Below are 22,339 nucleotides of genomic sequence, written 5' to 3'. Positions count from 1 at the left end.
CTGTAGTGTGCAGCCATGCCTGCTTAAAATCCTAAAATAACAAAATGGTCAAAGTCATATATAGTACACGAGGGACATTTATATCAGTGATAATGTACACATAGCATATAGAGTATAAGGATAGCAAAAGCTGGTTAGATCAAACCAAGTGACTGTCCTGTATATCATGAAGGAGGTAATTAATCAAAATAAAGGGAGATATCACATTGTTAGTATTTTTATACACGACAAGTTGACTTAATTCATTTTCTTATCATGTACAGAAGAGCAAACGCTATGATATTAACATAGTATATTCCTGCAACCCTGAATTTAGTTAAAATGCACAGGATAAGGCAGATGTCAAATGCCACGCATTGTACAGATGGTCTTTACACAGAAATAATGTTATAACTAACAATAGAGAACCCTAGCAAGTAATGCTTAAATTGTCTAGATCAATAAAGTTATCTTAAAAAAATTAAATAAATAATTGAAAATAAAATCAGGGGTCCTGCAGAGTTATACTTTGAGTCAGGGCATTGAAAATGTTAAAAACCCTTGTTCAAGTAGAAGACATGTGGTATAATCATAACTTCTTTATATATGTACTTGCAGTAAACCATGTTGGAACTTTTTAAGACTACAAGTGTGATTGTTTTTCAAAAATATAAAATTCAGCTGAACTACATTTTGTGGAAATAACTGTCATAAAATTTTATGTACCAAGTATTGTGCATTCAAGTAATAAAATGAGCAATCTTTACCATCACAATTTACAGTTCAAAATGTTATTTCCTTATGTAGGATGTATCTCTCTAAATTGTTTTTCAGTACAGAGAGCGTTTTTTCCATTTGATTACTGATTTTATTTATATACACATATTTTGGAATTTTAGAGTGTTTACTGTTAAATAATGTAATATAACAAATTTTTATTTTGCTTGCAGTCCATGGTGCTCCTTCTTCAAAGTCAAAGGCAATACATCTTTGAATATGATTCATCAGACCGCCTCTACTCTGTAACCATGCCGAGTGTTGCTCGACATAGTATGTCAACCCATACATCTATCGGTTACATCAGGAACATATATAATCCCCCAGAAAGCAATGCATCAATCATTTTTGATTTCAGTGAAGATGGCCGGATTCTAAAAAAATCATTTCTTGGAACTGGTCGGCAAGTGTTCTATAAGTACGGCAAGCTTTCCAAGTTATCTGAAATCATTTACGACAGCACTGCAGTCACCTTTGGTTATGATGAAACTACGGGAGTTTTAAAAATGGTCAATCTCCAAAGTGGTGGCTTTTCTTGTACGATCCGTTATCGGAAAATAGGACCATTGGTGGACAAGCAGATATACAGGTTTTCTGAAGAAGGCATGGTCAATGCTAGATTTGATTACACTTATCATGACAACAGTTTTCGAGTCGCAAGTATTAAACCTATAATAAGTGAAACCCCACTTCCTGTTGAGTTGTATCGTTATGATGACATTTCTGGAAAAATTGAACATTTTGGTAAATTTGGCGTAATATACTACGATGTTAATCAGATAATTACTACAGCTGTGATGACACTGACAAAACATTTTGACACTCATGGGCGCATTAAAGAAGTCCAGTATGAAATATTTAGATCACTCATGTATTGGATGACTGTACAGTATGACAGTATGGGACGGGTTATAAAAAGAGAGCTGAAACTTGGTCCATATGCCAATACAACTAAGTACACCTATGAATATGATGGAGACGGTCAGCTGTTAACTGTTGCTGTTAATGACAGACAAACATGGCGTTACAACTACGATCTAAATGGGAACCTGTACCTGTTGACTCCCGGGAACGGTGTACGGCTGCTGCCTCTGCGATATGATCTCAGAGATAGAATAACACGCCTGGGAGATGTACAGTACAAAATAGATGATGATGGTTTCTTGAGTCAAAGAGGTGCTGATATTTTTGACTACAATTCAAAGGGCCTTCTCACCAGAGCATACAACAAGGTCCTTGGATGGAATGTACAATACCGCTATGATGGATTGGGGCGTAGAGCTTCATGCAAAACAAATTTAGGCCTTCATCTTCAGTTCTTTTATGCTGATCTCCACAACCCAACACGGGTAACTCACGTCTATAATCACTCTAATTCTGAGATCAGTTCTTTGTATTATGATTTACAAGGCCACCTTTTTGCAATGGAAAGCAGCAGCGGGGAAGAATATTACATTGCCTCTGACAATACAGGGACACCATTGGCAGCCTTCAGCATCAATGGGGTGATGATTAAACAGCTACAGTATACTCCCTTTGGTGAAATTTACTTTGATTCAAATCCAAACTTCCAGCTTGTCATTGGGTTTCACGGAGGAGTGTATGATCCTTTAACAAAGCTTGTGCATTTTGCCCAGAGAGATTATGATGTGTTGGCTGGACGCTGGATATCTCCAGATTACACAATGTGGAAGAAAATTGGAAGAGACCCTACTCCTTTCAACTTATACATGTTTAAGAACAACAATCCTCTGAGCACTGAAATGGATTTAAAGAATTATGTAACAGGTAAGCTACTAGTTTTGAATAAGAAAACAATTATTTACACTGAAAACACACTTAGCATAATGACAAGTGGGAAATTGATAATGTATCTATTATATTTAACTTGAAATAGCATTCATTAAAATGTAATACTGTTTCCCTATACAAAAGATATATTAATAACATTCACAAGCTAAAGTTTCAAGATTCTATCAAAACTGAAAATATTTGAGTGTATTTTTTTCTCCTATGTATATCAGACATTCTGTTTTAAGTATATTGAAGGTCACTGTAAACAGACTTGTTTTAAATTATTGATGACAACGAACAATAGCATTGTATTTATATTTACCGTGTAGCGCAAAGAAAACTAATCCTTCAAAATTCCATTAGTGTGTGGGGCTTCTTGCACACACGCAAATAATTAATTGCACTTTGAACTAACTGGTAAGGATAAGTTGACTCTGATGCAAAAGTGTGGCTATTGCTGATATGATCTACTTGTTTACAGAACTTTATTGTACTCCTTAAAAAAGGGGCTAGCTGCTTTCCAAGTAGATTATATTTTCCCTTCTAAATCATCATCCATAGATAATGAGATTTTAAGTATTTTAGTTACTTAACCTTGTGAATGAAAATACGAGTCGGGAACAGAGTCACACAATAGTTTGTGCCGGAACAGAATTGACTTAAGGAAAACAGGTGGTCAAAATATATCCAAGTTTGGGGCTATTATAGCCTGCTACAAAAACTAGAGATATTGAACTGCTATAAAGTAGTACAACCAAGGAACTTTCAGGTTCTTCATGGTGCAAATTTAGTACATGAAAAATATGTTTAGGTCCGATACTATATAAACAAAAAGTATTTCCGTTTGCAATGTTACATATACGTGCAATTCTTAGTAGCTAGAATAAGAAATAAAATATGTTTGGGGTAGATTTACTAAACTGCGGGTTTGAAAAAGCGGAGATATTGCCTATAGCAACCAATCAGATTCTATCTGTCATTTTGTAGAATGTACTAAATAAATGATAGCTGGAATCTGATTGGTTGCTATAGGCAACATCTCCACTTTTTCAAACCTACAGTTTAGCATGATTGTGCTGTGAAACGCTGAGTGGAAGGGATAGACACACATACTGTAGCATGTCTTTCTGCAGATCTATATCAGGTTTAGTACTAGTAGTAAACAGAAGGGTTCTCTCAGTGAGAAGCTTCAGCTATTATGTAATAGTGTAATCTGTATGTTCTCTGAATGGAATAAGGCTAACTGATTAGTGGCTCTTTTTCTTACAACATAAATGGCCATTTACTGACAATTTGTACCATCAAAGTTACACTAATCTTCCATTATGAAATGTGATATAAGACATTACAGAAAAGAACAAGTACATTGGATTTGTTCTATGATTACATCTTTTAAGCCATAAATAGGTTTAAAAAAAAAAAAAGTCTGTGACTGCGAATATGGCGTCTGAACATTTTTACAAGGAGGCCTGACAAGTGGGGTCAAATGGATTTCAAATACTTAAATGCTCAATCCAACCATTGTCTTGTTTAATAAAGTTTAATTAAGAAGACTGCTTCACATCTAAGTAGTCATGTTAGATTACCATACTTATGTAGATGTAAAAAAACAACCTTCAGAATTACACTTTAAGATTGTGTTGTAATTTTACCTCCTTAAGGGGGTCACGGATCATCATCATAGCATGAAATGCATTAAGACGTTGGAGTTCTGCTGTTTAGGCTGATTTGGCCAGTTACAAATTACAGAACAAGTAAACAGAATATTTAACATTGATAAATCCCAAAGGCTATGTTCAGCTGTCCTAAATAATATACCTTCAGTGTTTGGACTTAACTAAACATCATCATCATCATCATCATTTATTTTTATAGCGCCAACATATTCCGTAGCACTTTACAATTGGGGACAAACATAGTAAACTAATAAACAAACTGGGTAAAACAGACAAAGAGGTGAGAAGGCCCTGCTCACAAGCTTACAATCTATGTCCGTCATTCTCTATATCTACCCTTTTTGTAGCTGATGCCGTATTAGGATAGAGATGCAGAATTGCTCTGTGTAGCTTAGTGGACACAGGGAAAGGTCCAGCGATGTCACTACAGACTAATAGACACCATGGTCTTTGCAGTTTCAGCTTTTTGTATGTGATCATAATTACTTTGGTATCCAAAACATGTGGGATATGACTTGTCTGCAATGGGGAAAACTGCACAAACCCACTTTTCTTTTCAACATAGCTGTAATGGACAGTTAGGGTAAGGGTGTGGAGCTCGGGTATCAAATCCCTATAGTGTTCAGTGAGGCAATACACATAGCATGTGGAGATGGTAAAACAACACAGCAAAATGGAAACAAAAGGTCTATTGTTAGATATATTCTAATAAATGAATAATTGTTATATAAATCTAAAAGGAGCCGTGTAGGGTATTTATATCTCTTAAGTTACTTGAATGGTAATTATGAAAAATATATAACACTTACTAAAAGGAACAGTTCTTCCTGCAAAGACCCTTTCAAGCAATTACGGGTTTCCATAATGGAAATATAACACAGCATGTTGCCGTTGAGTGTTTATTACAGATAATAAAATATTTTCAAAGGGGTTGTCCTCCCATATTGCAAAATTAATAGGTTAAATAGCTAGAAACCCCTGGTATGGCGCTGCCTAACTTACAATGAAAACCAAATGAGCATATACTATTACTGTGCCTACCTAGGCATTCGGAATAATTTATATATGCAGCAGACAATGCTTTGTTTAATGTTTGTGTGTTTTATATTTGCTATATGAAAATTACAAATAATTAAAAAAACAACTCACTACTCTTATAATATTCAGTTAATATGTCATTATGGTTTCCATAGGGGAGCATATGGATAAGTCAGAAGGGACAATGGCAGTACCAATAGCCACACAATGGATATAGCACATGTCTTAGCATTTGCAAAAGTCGGCTCTGATCCAATCCATATTCACAATACGTCACAGTCGTTATCTCCTCCAAAGACAGATCACAACACCTTGGCCTGAATATCTGTCTCTAATGACTGACCACAGCCTATAGAGTATAATAACCCTATCTGTGCCGTGCCAGACTAAATCAAGCTCTTGAATATATCTTCTTCATATCTAGATAAATGTCAAGAAAACCATAAAGAGCACCACCACCATCTTAATGCTCTAGACAAATGATTAGTTGGGAAGTGTAGGAAACTTGTGTTAGGCAGTTACATCCCAAGCACTTTTAATGATTTTCTTTCCTAATTTTACACAGTTGCCCTAGGCATTATGATTGCATGTGCTGTCAATGAGCAAATGTGCAAACCCCACGCGTTTCTCCCTCTGCTCCCTCATTTTTTCTTTCTTAATGGGGGATAAAGTGGTATATAAAGACTAACCAGAAAAAAAACATAAAAGGTAAACATTAGTATAGAATAATTCCTGGTCGGAACAATGCTGCCCAAAGTATGTACCTAGGGGACAAGTTGAACAAGCTCTTTAGTCAGCACAAAGCCATTTGATTATTATCAAATTATGCACGGGCACTAGATTAGATGGGAATGTATCTGCAATATTTAGGCATGTCGGACGACACTAAATTGTGAAATCTTTACGGAAATGCCTGTAACAGTATCTCACCATCTTGCAATTGTACAAAATAAGTAATGTGCTGATTATATATTTTCCATAGATGTGCAGAGCTGGCTGGTGATGTTTGGATTTCAGCTGAGCAACATCATTCCTGGCTTTCCACGATCAAAATTACACTTTGTGCCACCCCCATATGAACTGACCGAGAGTCAAGAATGTGAAAACGGACAGGTAAGACTCGAGCTTCCATTTACCCATGGATCAGTGTGATGTCTTGTATCACTTCAAGATGGGATTTTATTATAATGATCTCACACACAATGTGCATTTTGCCTGCCTAGGTAGTTATGTTAATTGCAGTATCATTAGCTCTGTGCGCGTATACCCTTGAGTTGTTTCTTGATTAACAATGGTACAGGGAAATTTAAAGGTAGCTGGCCATCTGTTCCATCTACAGTATAACAACATACTCCTTTGGGATTTTATTACTGGAAATAAAATATAGCTTACAGCTACTGCACTGCATATATGTTTTATATATGCAATAAAACCAGTGTTTGGTTTATCAGAAACAGAGAAATGGTTCGTTTTATGTGGAATATCCCATTTTTTGCTTCACTAACTTCCATTCTATTTGAAGGACATGCAGTGCACGGCAAGCTATTTAAAGCAGCAGTAGGAACCTATTATAAAAAAAGATCTAAGTCGACAATGAAGGGTCATAGAATACAATTGTGGGATCTTAAAAGCAGCTGCATGGATTAATGTGCAATAAACATTTAATTAACAAAGTAACAAAATATCAGAGCTAAACTGGTTGTGTCCTAAACCCCAGGCCACCGCATGCCTATTACCGCTCTGAAGCATGCAAGATGCAATAATGAATTCGGATTCTGGTGCCAAACATCCCTTTGCTGGCATATGAGCGATACAGCTCTGTGACAAGCTCTGTAGCAACAAAAACGGCATAAATATAATATTTATGATTTGCTGTGTGTTTTTCTGTGATAAAGGACATTAGTGCTAGTAGCAAATTCAATGCTTTGCCTTTAGATTATAGAAGGTGATTATGACACATAAATGTTTCAGCAGTCTTTTTCTGCATTTATTTACATTCCAAGAAGTTTACACTTGTCCAAGAACATGTTAAGGAAAACAGATTAATTTGCATATTAGGACGTTATTGATAAAAGTTTGACTGACTTTGGTTTAACCAAGTTTACAAATGCAGAAAATAACTGTTGTTAATTTGATGTTGGCAATAATTGTAACTTAACCATTCTAAAGCCCGATCTGCTTAAAACCAGCGACCCGCTGGCATTGCAGCTCACATGTGACATATCTGTTGTCGATATCTACTGGAAACATTAGCATGCATTTGTTATTACGGTCAGACTCACAGGGTATTGAGCTTTTCCCATTCATTTCTCAATGAGGATTCCAAGGTATAGGAACCAAATTGAAATGAATGCGCTATTGGAATGTATGGAAGAAGCCACACTAGTAAATAGTTACAAATCATCCATAGTGACACCCCTCCACATCTCCCTAACTGCCACTAGAAAGCCTGGGCTTGTACCCTCTAATGCAGAGGGATGACGATTAGGCCCCCCTGTCATTGTGGGAGCCAGACCCAGGCTGGTCAGCGTACAGCTGCAATCTTACGCTGATTTTTTGTGCCAACCCCCAAAGACTACCAGCCCCATGCTTCCTGGCACCACTGGCTCTGGGAACCAGGGTAAAGAGCAATACTGGTACCCCTGGAGGGGCAATATTGTTACATCAGTGGTACCAATAGAATGATAATGGGCCCATATGACCCCACCCATTACAGTATACAAATATAGTCTAAAAATAAAGGAAATATAAGACATATTTTAAAAAATAATCTAATACCATTGTTCTCCAAAATTCAAAAATAAATTCGCTTTTTTCTTAAAATGAGAATTCTTGCATATTTTAATCCATTGGAAAAATGTAGTCCAAAGGGAAATATTATTAATTTATAATACAAAGGAAAATCCAAGTCAGATCTTTTAATCCGGAAAAGATATGTAATCCAATGGGAAATGTCCTTATTCTGTAAAAGAAAGGGACATCCAAATAAGACTGTTTACTACATAAGGAAATGTGTAATCCAAAGGGTAATCCAGGGCAGGTTTTATTTTAATCCATAGAGTAATCCAAATGAAAAATAAAAAAACACAAAGAACGGCGCAAACTGCTATGTTTAGAGTCCCACAATGAGCCCACACAGGATTTCTGGAGTGGTCCTCCATGCTGCCAGAGTGCGCATGACCAGCATGGAAGGAGTGTGGCTATAAATTTAGCTAGTGCCCTAGGCAGCTTACCAACCCCTTGCCTTCACACACACATGTAATGCTGTGGGCACTGTTAGCCCCATTCTTGAGTAGAGCAATGTGAAGCAGGACATACCTCCCAAAACTGGGACTGCTCAACTGGACAGGCCATATTTCCAAATAGCTAAGTAGGACAAAGGTTCTAGGACTAGATTTACTAAGCTGCGGGTTTGAAAAAGTGGGGATGTTGCCTATGGCAACCAATCAGATTCTAGCTTTCATTTATTTAGTACCTTCTACAAAATGACAGCTAGAATCTGATTGGTTGCTATAGGCAACATCCCCACTTTTTCAAACCCGCAGCTTAGTAAATCTAGCCCATAGTCCCTATAAAGAGTAATGGATTTTTAAAGAGTGCAGAGATGTGCTTTAAATGCACTGAATGAAACAAGAAGCAATGAAAAATCTGTGCTGCAATGTAAATGCATGCAGATGTAATTATGAACATAAATGGGTGTGGACACACATAATAGAATGGATGTATTTTTACATGTGTTTGCATGCATTGCCCTACAGTGTCAGATGTAGCATCTGAATGTCAGTGTGTAACCACTCTTACTAGCTTATGCCTACAGTATTAACTGCAGTCCCTCACAGATCACATTTATTTTTCCAACTCTATAAAGGACATTATAGATCTGTGAATATAGGGCTACAGAGTTTCTATTAAAAAAGTGACTTCTGGTTTACAGTCTTATTTACTAAACTGCTGGTTTGAAAAGTGAAGATTCTAGCTGTTATTTTGTAGAATATGAGAAATTAATAATAACTAGAATCTGATTGGTTGCTATAGGCAACATCTTTTTCAAACTCGCAGTGTAGTGAATATACCCCATAGGGACATATTTAGCCTAGAGCGAAGAGCTCTATAGCTGGCAAAATGGGTGTTTTCACTGGCGATAGGGCTTTCGGGGTCACCGCTGACATTATATTTACTGACTTGTGCTGGAGGTAAGTATCAAATACAAAGTATAGGGAGCCTATATAACAAGCATTGTGGCGATACAGATACTGCCGCAATACTTGTTTTGTTAACAGATAAAATTAATGAAAAAGTACTTAATTTTTGGACTAAACCACTTTTAGAGTGGTCAATATTTCTAAAATATTTTTTAAACAAAATGAAATTCCAAGCCCCACTGCACATATATCCTCAGTCAGGTAACCTAAGCCCTACGGGCCAGTATTACTGGGCAGCGGAGTATCGCTCAGCTTCTCTGACGATACTTTATTGATAAAATACAGCAATATGGATTTTGTATCACTGCTATAAGAGGCGATTAAAAAAAAATCTGCTTTATCGCTACATATTAATAAATAGACCCCTTAGTGCTCGGTCATGTTTTTTAGACAGCACATACACACACTGTCTTCCAGAGAGGAGAAAATAGCTGTGAGAAGAATGCATACACCAGGATCATCAGGTTTATATTGCTTATATTCCCATGACCAGTAGTATAAACCGCAGACAGCTCTAAAAGGGCTTTAGTGCATAAACAAGTTTCTGCTGCTGGCCAACAAATGACACTGTGCTCATATTGCATTATCTGTTATTTCATTATTTGCTCAGATAAACATGCTTCGTCCATTCTATTTTGCTGCACTCAATTTTGCAACTTACATTGAAGACTTAATTCTTCTTAAAAATCCTTATTTTGGCAACGGCCAGCTCTGAAATTACTACAAGAACAGAATGGAAGTTGCGCAATATATGTATAGCGCATTTATAAATGTGCTCTGTCTGTGTATGTGTATATATGTATGTATATATATATATATATATATATATATATATATATATATATATATATAGCAATTGTTTCACTATCTAATGCAAGCCTTTCTGGAATAGTTTAGTTGGACAACTTTTCTAATTTCATGTGATTTATTTTTTTGTGCTAAATTAAGGGCAAAATGTAATTAAGCCAGTATTGCATGACCTTCAGAAATCTGTACAGTCTAGTTACCATGGTTCACTGATCTACTTTTTAACTTTCCACAACTAATTTATTTTTCTGTCTTACAGCTAATTACAGGTGTTCAACAGACCACTGAAAGACACAATCAAGCATTTATGGCATTGGAGGGTCAGACGATAGTGAAACGACTGCATGCAAGCATAAGAGAGAAGCTGGGATACTGGTTTGCAACTACAGTTCCTATAATTGGAAAAGGAATAATGTTTGCAATCAAAGAAGGCAAAGTGACAACAGGAATGTCCAGCATTGCCACTGAAGACAGTCGGAAAATTGCTCTGGTGCTTAACAGTGCGCACTACCTGGAAAGAATGTACTACAACATAGAAGGAAAGGACACGCATTATTTTGTGAAAATCGGCTCCTCTGACAGTGATCTAGTCACCTTGGGTTTGACGACAGGTCGCAAAACACTCGACAGTGGATTAAATATTACCATTTCCCAGCCAACGCTGCTTATAAATGGAAGGACTCGCAGGTTTACAAACATAGAATTACAGCATTCGTCCCTTATTTTAAATATCCGCTATGGATTGACTGTCGACACTCTGGATGAAGAAAGAGCGAGAGTTCTTGATCAAGCGCGTCAGCGAGCATTGAGCTCAGCTTGGGCAAAAGAGCAACAAAAGGCACGGGATGGCAAAGAAGGCAGTCGCTTATGGACTGAGGGGGAGAAACAGCAACTTTTAAGCACAGGAAGAGTTCAAGGATATGAGGGGTACTATGTTCTTCCGGTGGAGCAGTACTCTGAGCTTGCAGACAGTAGCAGTAACATCCAGTTCTTGAGACAGAACGAAATGGGAAAGAGGTAACAAATTAATCTGCTGTCATCCATTCCTGGATGGATCAGTATTAACAACTGTTATCTCCTCTCCTAAGGAGATGAAGACCTAAATGGGGCACTAGGCTGAATTGTTTTGAGACAGTTAAGTAGCAAGAAAGCTCACATTTTATGAGTTGAATGCTGCTGAAAACCACAAATTGAAGTGGGCTCAAAACCTGACTTAAAAAGCAACACAACTAAACACAAAGTACCCCTGTGATATTACCCACTTCTTCTGGGTCTCTGCTAAATAAGAAATATGGCCTCTGATTACCTCACTTCTTTGACATGTGAGTAAAATTTCAAACAATTCAAAATGGCCATCTTTACAAGCTCTTTTGCTGAAAATGACTAAGACTGCTTCTTTGATAAGTATTCCGATGTTTTGATTTAAGAAGAATGCATACTGCATTGAAACAAACAAAAAAAAAAGACTTTGGAGTGATTTGTAGAAATAATTCTAAAACAAAGAGCACTGGATAGACTCTGACAAGAGAACACAACCTTGCACTCTTATCCCAAAATGCTCTGACTTAATTTATTCATAAAGTGGGTAGAGTGTGATGTGTGAGTCAATATGGAGGCATTCACTACAGTTAAATTCATCCTCTTGTTTGTATTTGAGAAATCCATTGTGGACAATACAGTATAACACAGTTACAGGGTGTAGTCTGTCTAGAATCAGTAGTTTGTTGGTATCAGTTCCAGTAGAGATGTGGGCATTGTGACACTATCGCAGATGGGCACCTCTTCTGATCACCCTGTCCATATAAGAAGGCCAGATGGCACAATCACTGTTTCAGATTAAAACTAGAAATGTGTTTGTTTGGTCAAAAACAATAAACTGAGACAATCACCTTACAGTCACCACAAAAAAAATGATTATGAACTTTGGTATTTTTTTTTTTTTTGTAATATACATGTATGAACTGTTCAATGAGTTTTTATATTATTTTAATTTGCTGCTAAATGAAGATTAGAGACAGGCAAAGATAATTTATGGCAAAGTGTTTAAATTGTTTATACATAAATAAAGTCTCTAAAACTGTGGATGTTTGTTTTGTGTACATGGTCTATCGTTACTAGCTTAAACTAGAAGCAAGTCTATAAAATGTTCTTGTGAGCCTTACTTCTTATGGGTATATTTACTAAACTGCGGGTAAGAAAAAGTAGAGATGTTGCCTATAGCAACCAATCAGATTCTAGTTATCGTTTATTTAGTACTTTCTACAAAATGACAGAATCTGATTGGTTGCTATAAGGAATATCTCCACTTTTTCAAATCCGCAGTTTAGTAAATATACCCATAAGAAGTAAGGAGTAAAGTAAATACCCCTTAGGCTTGAAACACCATTTATCAGGTAACATAACAGGCAAGTAGTAAGCCACATAGTCATGTCAAGGACACTGCAACAATGGTCAAAACCCTTAAAAGTCTTCATGAGGCAGAAAACCCCTTTTAATTATTGGTTTGAACATGCACCAGGTCACAGTCCCCATTTCAGATGCCAGAGAAGAATGGTTTACAGTGGAAAAAGGAGCCGGGCTTCACACACCATCAGAAAGTGCATCTGGTCATGGTCTAGTTTGTCTTTATTCTCCAATCGGCACTGTTCACAGCCATACTTGTGCTACTTTGTTAAAAGCACTGCTTTAGCCTTCTGTTACCAGTTAGGGATGATGAAGGCCAGTGGTGTCAAAACAGCCTTTTTCTTAATAATAAAGTCTTAGGGCTAGATTTACTAAGCTGCGGGCTTGAAAAAGTGGGGATGTTGCCTATAGCAACCAATCAGATTCTAGCTGTCATTTTGTAGAATGTACTAAATAAATGAAAGCTAGAATCTGATTGGTTGCTATAGGCAACATCCCCACTTTTTCAAACCCGCAGCTTAGTAAATCTAGCCCTTACAGTTATATTTCAATACAGGATTTCAAGAGTAAGCAAATCCACTGCATGAAATAACTGGCCTGTAATGCTTAGCTAAATATGTATATCTTGCTCTCTATCACCTCTCACCATGTTAGCAGGGGCGGGCTTCTGTATGTGGGCAGATAGAGAGTGATTGACAGGCCTGCAGACTGGCTCTGCATAAAAGCTGTGTGTGGATTGGTGGATTTATTCAGATGCCAAGGCAAAAGCTCCCATTGGGGTTTTCCTAAAGATGTGGTAGGGGCTTCAGCTCTCTATTCTGGAAATGTCAGTTTTGGCAATAGTGATCCTCTAATAAAATGATATGGGTGGATGGTGTTCCAGCTTAGAAATAATTTTTCATATTAGCATGTGAATTATTACTTGCAATGTAAATAAAAAGTACTCTTTGCAAGATAATGGGAAGCTTCTCCTCTTAAAATCACTGTTCACTGACTGTAGCTTCATATTCTGCAAATCCTGGGTCCCTAGTTTCTGTGACAGTTGCACTCAATAGAAACAAATTTCCAGGGATACCACTGGTGTGAACTCAAAGTGATGGTTAGATGTGGAAAGTGTTACAATATGCAGTTGATGTGTTTGTGGTTATGCAAATGAGGGTTTTTTTCTAACACAATGTAAATACAAAGGAATAATAATTTATATTTTAGATAACTAGATACACAGCAGCAGTTTGATTCAGTTTGCTTTGTTATAATTAGAAGGATAAGGCTTTAATCTAGTAGTACAACTATACAAGGTGCATTAAAGTCCTTGAACTTTAGGTTGACATCCTAATACAAATAAAATAAATACAAATATTTGAAACTGTTGTCAACTAACAAATCACAAATATTACTTAATGGGATATACAAGGTTATAAAATGCATAGTGTTGATTACCCTTCAAATGCATTCCCCTCTTTGTTTAAAAACATCCCCACATATACAACCATAAAATAAAGACACGGACACCGACTTAAGTTTGGAATAAAAAAGGTCCTTTTATTACATTAATATTTTTAAATTATTTGTTTATTTTTATTTTATTTTATTTATCTTTATTTTATTTTATCTATCAATACTATCAAAATGCTATAAACAATTTGGACCTTTTTCTTTATAGAGGTGGCGAAGAGCAAGGGCAGCCAGCTAAAACCAACATGAACCAATACGGTGGAAGATCGCCTCCTTTCCACCAACCCAGGTTAACGCCTTAACTATTGGCCGGTACTATACACTATAAATTAACTCAATACCCTCTGACTCAAACTGGTCAAGCCCTTTCTAGGCAAAAACCTGATACTCCTTACAAGAGTACCAACGAGTCTAATAACATTGAGGGAACCAAGGCTATATTGCCAACACATTAAGTACCGTATGTTTAACAACCTTATGACTGCCATGCTCTCCTGCCATTCAAAAACCTCGCTCCTCGTGACGAGGGAACATAATCAATAACCTGGAACCGGGGCGGGTGGGTGGGTCTCCGGATCCAGGAAACAGGAAGCTCTCTCCTTCTCACACTGCTTGATATTCTTTCCACGACACTCCCACTTCCTTCCTAATTGGCTGATTACACTACAGCCTTAAAACCCCCCAGTGGTGAGTAACATTATCAGCTTCACACCACATGATTTTAAACTCCTTCGGCTAATGGCCTCACTCATAATAAAATGCATAGTGTTGATTACCCTTCAAATGCATTCCCCTCTTTGTTTAAAAACATCCCCACATATACAACCATAAAATAAAGACACGGACACCGACTTAAGTTTGGAATAAAAAAGGTCCTTTTATTACATTAATATTTTTAAATTATTTGTTTATTTTTATTTTATTTTATTTATCTTTATTTTATTTTATCTATCAATACTATCAAAATGCTATAAACAATTTGGACCTTTTTCTTTATAGAGGTGGCGAAGAGCAAGGGCAGCCAGCTAAAACCAACATGAACCAATACGGTGGAAGATCGCCTCCTTTCCACCAACCCAGGTTAACGCCTTAACTATTGGCCGGTACTATACACTATAAATTAACTCAATACCCTCTGACTCAAACTGGTCAAGCCCTTTCTAGGCAAAAACCTGATACTCCTTACAAGAGTACCAACGAGTCTAATAACATTGAGGGAACCAAGGCTATATTGCCAACACATTAAGTACCGTATGTTTAACAACCTTATGACTGCCATGCTCTCCTGCCACAGCCGAGTGCCCTACGGACCACGCGGCCCGCCACCTAAAGAAAAAACTAAACCCTTGAGCTCTGAAAAAATCCTCTCTATGAACAAAACCGTTCCTACTGGCGACAAATGAACCCCATCTGCTCTAAAAAGATGCCTCTTGTCTACCGTTAACCCAGGATGACTAATGACAACCCCCTGCGTGCCCCTAATGTTCTGTCTTGCGTATCCATTTATCTTTTTAACCACCTTTATCAATGTGGCCGGGGGAATAGATGATCTCCAGGACAATCGAGGTATTATGTTGGACCAACAAACCTTCATTGAAGGCCATCGGGCATGTATCTGTGCGAGATCTTCACGAATATTAATGATTAAATCAAGGGATTTGCCCTTTCCTACATCATTACCTCCCAAATGAATGACCACTATATCCGGGGTACCGTGTACTTCTATTTCTTCCCTTAACGTGGGAATCAAAGCCGCCCATACCATGCCCCTTTTACCCAACCAGCGGATGTCAACTGGGTGTGTGAAACCGGACAAACTCTCCGCTATCCTGTGCTTCGCAGCCCAAAAGATAAATGAATGACCCACGACCCATATCCTCGTCTTCTTCACCGAAAAACCTAAAACAAATTGAATAGTCTCATCAATCATAACCGTGTTTGAGAATTGATCCACCAAACAACCGTGTTAACAAACAAAACTATATTATTATTTTATCTTTATTTTTATTTAAATTATAACACTTCGCTGAGGTATCCCCTCCCTACCAGAGGGGCCACCCCAACTAAATTCGAATATTGGAAAAGGAAAAAAGATCCTATCTTTAGTTCTAAAGGCAATTGATTTTATCTATTTTGTCTCGTTTATTGACTGATTTATTTATTTATTTTTATCTATTTTGTCTCGCTAAACTGGAATTATCTTTATTCTTTAATTCTTAACAAAAGGAAATGGAAAATTGGTAACCCATATGTAGGTAAAAACCCCTTGTAAACCCCGGGAGGCACACACACTAATCAGGCCTTGCCAAGGAAAACAAGAGGAAAAATCCCTCCATGCCCCCGTTTAACACAGCGAGCAGCATAACCCTGGGTCACCAAGTGATAGATGAGAAAAGAAGAGATGAAAGCGATAAAGAACCATGAGAGACATAAGGAGAGAACATGACCATATATATATAAGAGCCCTTACAAGGCTCATTTATCCGGCCGGATATATTTCTTATAGGCCTGTGACTTCCATCTCCCTAGCGCTTGAATCTCATTGACAGATGCCCCTCTGGCTGCAGCGGCGGTGGCCGCCCCTATTCTGAAAGAATGCGTGCCATATTCAACAGGGTTAAGGCCAACCTCCCCAAGGCCCCGTTTTAACAAAGCACTAAATTGAAATTTAGTTACTGGCGTATTGTCCGAATGACTTAACCACAAACCTTCCCCTGGGGGGCGAATTTTAGCGAATTGATTGGCCAGCTTGACCGGGCATATGGATGTCTCCTGCTGCTCCGTAATCGCTAACCAATGACCTCTGCCTAGCTGATCCGTTTTGGATTTGACTATCTTACAACGTATCACATTAGTTTGTAAAATACATTTCTAAACAACAAAGCTCCCCCTATGTCGTTCTTAGATCTGGCTACCAACTCACTAACCCTAAAGGCTCCGTGATACGCCATTGAAAAAGCCAGCCCGAATAGCAAAGCCTCATAGTCATCTGTAGCTAAATAACGCAATGCCGCAATCAATCTGGCTAAAATTTGCCCCTCAATCGGCCGGCGTGTGTCGCTAGTTATAGGCTGAATCCTGGACCAACCCTTCAGCGCTTTAGTTATGATAAATGACTTTGTGGGATCCTGCGCGCTGTTCAACTTAGCCGTGAATGAAATACCAGCCAAAAGGGACCCCATCTTTGCTCTAGAAACCCCTTCGTTGTAACACTTCCACATAAAACCCGTAATGGAGGGAATCTGACCTGAAGTGTCGCTGTTGCAAGATGCGCAGTAACTCAACCAACGTTCCCATGCCCCTTGATAACATTTCCTAGTTGCCGGAGCCAGGGACGCTTCTGCTAGCCACCTTATCCCTAACGAACCATCTGCCAAACATAAGGAGGACACTGTAAGCCAGTTAAACTTGCATGTGGAGCCAGAGATCTAAAACGCTGCCATTCAAAGCGGGAAAGAGCATCAGCTATTTGGTTGTCCACTCCAGGAACATGACGTGCCCGAAAGGTAATATCAGACTCTAAACACCTCAACACCAGGACACGGAGCAAATTAATCGCCGTGCGTGAGGAGGCGCTTTGCTTGTTAATAGCCTGCACCACACCTAAGTTGTCGCACCAAAAAACCACGCTCCTGCCGCGCAACCGGACAGCCCACAGCTCCAAAGCCACAACGATGGGAAACAACTCTAACGTTAACAGATTTCGCACCAGGCCTTCGGATCTCCATGATTCCGGCCAGGGTGCCGCGCACCATTCCCCTTGAAAAAAGGCACCAAAACCTTTCGAGCCTGATGCGTCTGTATGCAAATCCAAAGATGTACTAGCTACTGCGTGAGCTGGCCATACTCTTACACCGTTGAAAGCCACTAGAAAACGACTCCATATGCCTAGATCCTTCCTAATCTCTGTTGACAAACGCACCTGAGAATGGGGACTACGCAAGCCTGACGTTGCTAGCTGAAGCTTCCTACAAAATACTCGGCCCATGGGTATTACTCGGCAGGCGAAGTTAACCTAGCAATGATTGAACTTTACGCAACGTACAAGATGGAACAGCCAAGACCTCTTGTATCAGGGATTGTAACTTAGCCACTTTATCAGATGGTAAACGACAACAACCTTCCACTGTGTCAATTTCGATACCTAAAAACCTCAGGCATGTGGCCGGGCCCTCCGTTTTGTCTGCAGCTACTGGCACCCCCATCACACGAAACAACGCCTGCGCAGCATACAGTGTTTCCTTACAACTAGGGGAATCAGCCGGACCTATAAACAGGAAGTCATCCAGATAATGCGCAATGCCGCGATGTCCCGTCCCCGCCCCGATACACCAATGGAGGAATGAACTAAAAGCCTCAAAATATGCGCACGATACTGAACAGCCCATTGGCAGGCACCGATCCACATAGTAACGGTTCTGAATTCTAAAACCCATAAATTTAAAGGACTCTGGATGCAATGGAAGGAGGCGAAAAGCCGATTCTATGTCCAACTTGGCCATAAGCGCACCATTGCCAAATTCTCTCACTAGTGCTAACGCATCATCAAAGGACTGGTACACCACTGAGCTAATTTGGGGGTCAATAGCATCATTAACTGACTTACCCGCCGGGTAAGATAAATGCTGGATTAACCTAAATTTTCCTGGGGCCTTCTTAGGTACTATTCCCACCGGGGAAATGACTAAGTCTTGAATGGGAGGAGATGAAAAAGGACCCACCATGCGCCCAAGGCCTATCTCTTTACCCACTTTTTCCGCTAGGATGTCGGGGTGTGCATACGCTGAGCGAAGGTTTCTGGCGGCAGTACCCGCCACCCCACTATTTATGGGAAGCCGAAAACCAAGGCGAAAACCCTCCCTGAGAAAAGAGGCCTGCGCCGCATCTGGGTAAAGGGACAGCCATTTGCAGAGGATAGGGAATATAATGGGGGAGTCCGCTTTAGACAGAACCCCCCGCCCCTCCCCGTCCCCTACCGACTCCGACGGAGCCCCTAGGGCATTCTTTAAGGGGGTGACTGCCTCTACAATTGGTGCAGACGTGTCTATACCGGCACGAATCCCCCCTCCCGCATGAGGAATTGTTAAAGGCGAAACAACGGTTTTTGGAAGACTGGGGAGCACCTCGTCTCCCCCCATACGGAAACCTGGCTAACTGAGGGGGACCGTACCCCATGCTCACCTCCCACACCTGGGCTCTATTTAATCTCAACCAGATCTCAACATCCTTAAAAGCCAGGGGCATATAAAGCTGACCGTGTACCTTCTCGCGGAACAGCTTATCGTACAATCTCCAGGTACCTGGGCGTTCACAACTATGCATCTCATTAATAAGGTGAAGGTATTTCCATACGTCTATAAGTGCGTCAGGTCTAGTTTCCAAATAACAAGCTGAGAAAACGGAGTACCCTGTCACCCAGTTCGAAAAGTTTCTGTAAGCATCCTCCCCGACTCCCCCTCGCATGCACGCAGCCGCCAACTCCTTTTGAGCGACCTTCGTCAGTTCAAATATATCAACATAATGACCTCTCTTGATCTTGTGCCTCATGCTGCGCCTAACTCCTATCAACAATGCCGTGTTTTCACATCTAACCAGGGGACCTCCAGCCGGAGTAGGAGACGCTGCCTCCCGCCGATCTACGCTCTTCCTCTTAGTTCCCCCGAAGTGTGTTGCTGGCCGACATGTTGCTGCAACGGCCACATCACGGCTGTGTCAGAGGCCAGTGATCGATTAGGAGCCGAACAAACAGAAGGGGACTGCTGATGGGCTGAACCCCCCATCCCTAGGGGGAAACCCACCGGGGCTGGGCCCAGCAAACCAGGGGCCCTGTTGGAAGATATCCCCACCCCAGCCTGATGCAAGGAGTCCATGGAAAAAAGGAGGGGGGAGGATGAGGAGGGGGGAGGAGGGGGGTCCCTGGCCTGGGAGGAGGACAGGGAGGAAAGGGGGTTGAGAGGGAGAAGGGAGTGGGGGGTGGCCAGTTGGGACGAATAGTGGAGGGAATGAGGAAGGGACCCGGGAAACTGTTGCCCGGAAGAAACCCCGGAGGGGGGCCCAGAAACCGCCCCCAAACCTAGAGACCCCGGAGAAAAAACGGGATGAACAATAACGGGCCCCAGGCCTCTGTAAGGGGACCCCTGGCCCTGCTCCACCGCAGGCTGGCCCAGGACCACACTACTGGCGACATGACCAGGAGGGATGGAGGGGGAGACAGTAGGCCCAACGGAGGAGGGAGGGGGGGCTGGAGCTGGCGAGGCCACGGAGGGAACCCCAGGCGCGGGGGAAGGAGATCCCCTGCCTCGGGTTCTGGCAGCCTGCCTGATGCGGTGGACGGCTCCGGATACGAGCGGCCTCACCGCCCGCTCCGGAGCCCTGGACCTGCGTGCGCGACCCGGCCCCGCCCCGCGAGACACACTCGCGGCGGCCGAGTCACGAGGGCGGCGGGCGGCTGCCCTCCTGGACATACTAATGCCTCCGCCGGGAGGACCCGGGGGGCATACAGGCGACTGGGCAGAACGGGGGGGAACAGGGGGAACTGCTGGGGCTGAAGTCGCAGCCAGCGACGACGGGGGGGGAGGGGACCCCGCAAACCTGGCGGGAATGGAGCGGGACCTTCTGGGGCGGGATGATGCCATGCTGGGGAAGGGAGGACAAAGTACAGAAAAAGGGGGAAAAATAGAAAGGAGAAGCAGACAAACGGAAGGAGAAAACAGAGAGAGGTAGAGAAAGCAAAAACAAATCACAACAGATAAAACTACAAATACAGAGGAGCCAGATACTAAGCCTGATGCTGCAGCTTCTCCGGATCCAGGAAACAGGAAGCTCTCTCCTTCTCACACTGCTTGATATTCTTTCCACGACACTCCCACTTCCTTCCTAATTGGCTGATTACACTACAGCCTTAAAACCCCCCAGTGGTGAGTAACATTATCAGCTTCACACCACATGATTTTAAACTCCTTCGGCTAATGGCCTCACTCATAATTTTGGCAGTGTGGACATTTGATAAAACAAATTACACATATTTAGTTTTTTATATACTGTGTAGAGATGTTCACTTACCCCTGTGTTTTGGTTTTGGTTTTGGATCTGGTTTAACTTTGTGTTTTGGTTTTGGTTTTCGCAAAACTGCCCTCGCGTGTTTTGGTTTTGGATCCCAAATGTTTCCTAAAATCCCTATTTTTTATGTGCTAAAATCACATAATTTGGCTCTTTTTTATCCCTACATTATTATTAACCTCAATAACATTAATTTCCAATCATTTACAGTAATTTTTTGTCAAGTGACAAGAACACTGCTCCCCTATCTGTTTCTGTGTGAGCAATGACACTGGGGACTGGAGAGTAACAAGAACACTGCTACCCCTGTTTCTGTATGAGCAATGTCACTGGAGACTGGAGAGTGACAAGAACACTGCTACCCCTGTTTCTGTATGAGCTATGGCACTGGAGACTGGAGAGTGACAAGAACACTACTACCCCTGTTTCTCTATGAGCAATTGCACTGAGCAATGGCACTGGAGAATGGAGAGTGACAAGAACACTGCTACCCCTGTTTCTGTGTGAGCAATGATGCTGGATGTCCTGGGGAGGGAGGTACTTATGGGATCGAAAACCCGTGAGAGTCAACAATGCAGCAATAACGTTTTGCCTCGATTCAGCTCCGAGGATGCGTGAAAGTAACGAGCCAGCTCGCGAACCTACTCGGATCCCCTAAGTTCGGGTGGGCTCGGTTTTCAGAAAACCGAGCCTGAGCATCTCTAATACTGTACTATAAATAAACTAACACACTCTCTCTCTCCTGCAGCTAAAATTGCTTTGAGTTCAAAGAAACGGAAGGACATGCTAATAAATATTTGTTTCTATAAACAAACTTTCACTGCGATCATTGTGATTCTTCTCCCTCTTACATTATACAGGCTGACTGCACAGTGCACCATGTCGCAACACACAGTCAGTGGGCCCAGCAATAGAAAGCCATTGGTTTAATGCAGACCTACTGTAATGTTTGCCACCAGTGTCCTAATAAACCTATAGAACCACGGGCTTCACCTATAGCAGCATCTATTTTCCATAGAGTGCTAGGTGCTCAGCGGGACTCAATTGCCCCCAGGTCTCGAGTGAAATAGGAATAGGGTTATTGGCGGTCTGATGCAAATAAAGATATATAGGAGACTACATCCCAGAACAAACTCTGCAAAGTGGTCA

General features: G+C 40.7%; 1 protein-coding gene across 1 annotated transcript in view; it reads left to right on the top strand.

Moving 5' to 3' along the window:
* Positions 1 to 12,355, top strand: part of TENM2 (teneurin transmembrane protein 2) — a 785,744-nt gene extending 773,389 nt beyond the window's left edge. The window contains exons 27-29 of the mRNA XM_075209829.1: positions 930 to 2,544; positions 6,247 to 6,377; positions 10,533 to 12,355. Coding sequence (XP_075065930.1) covers positions 930 to 2,544; positions 6,247 to 6,377; positions 10,533 to 11,294 — 2,508 coding nt within the window. The 3' untranslated portion in view covers positions 11,295 to 12,355. The remainder of the gene's footprint in view (positions 1 to 929; positions 2,545 to 6,246; positions 6,378 to 10,532) is intronic.
* The last annotated feature ends 9,984 nt before the right edge of the window (positions 12,356 to 22,339 follow it).

The sequence above is a fragment of the Mixophyes fleayi genome, chromosome 4, assembly GCF_038048845.1.
Source record: "Mixophyes fleayi isolate aMixFle1 chromosome 4, aMixFle1.hap1, whole genome shotgun sequence".
Classification (NCBI taxonomy): domain Eukaryota; kingdom Metazoa; phylum Chordata; class Amphibia; order Anura; family Limnodynastidae; genus Mixophyes; species Mixophyes fleayi.
The sequence above is the reverse complement of the archived record's forward strand: the minus strand, read 5'-3'. Positions and strand labels throughout refer to the sequence as shown.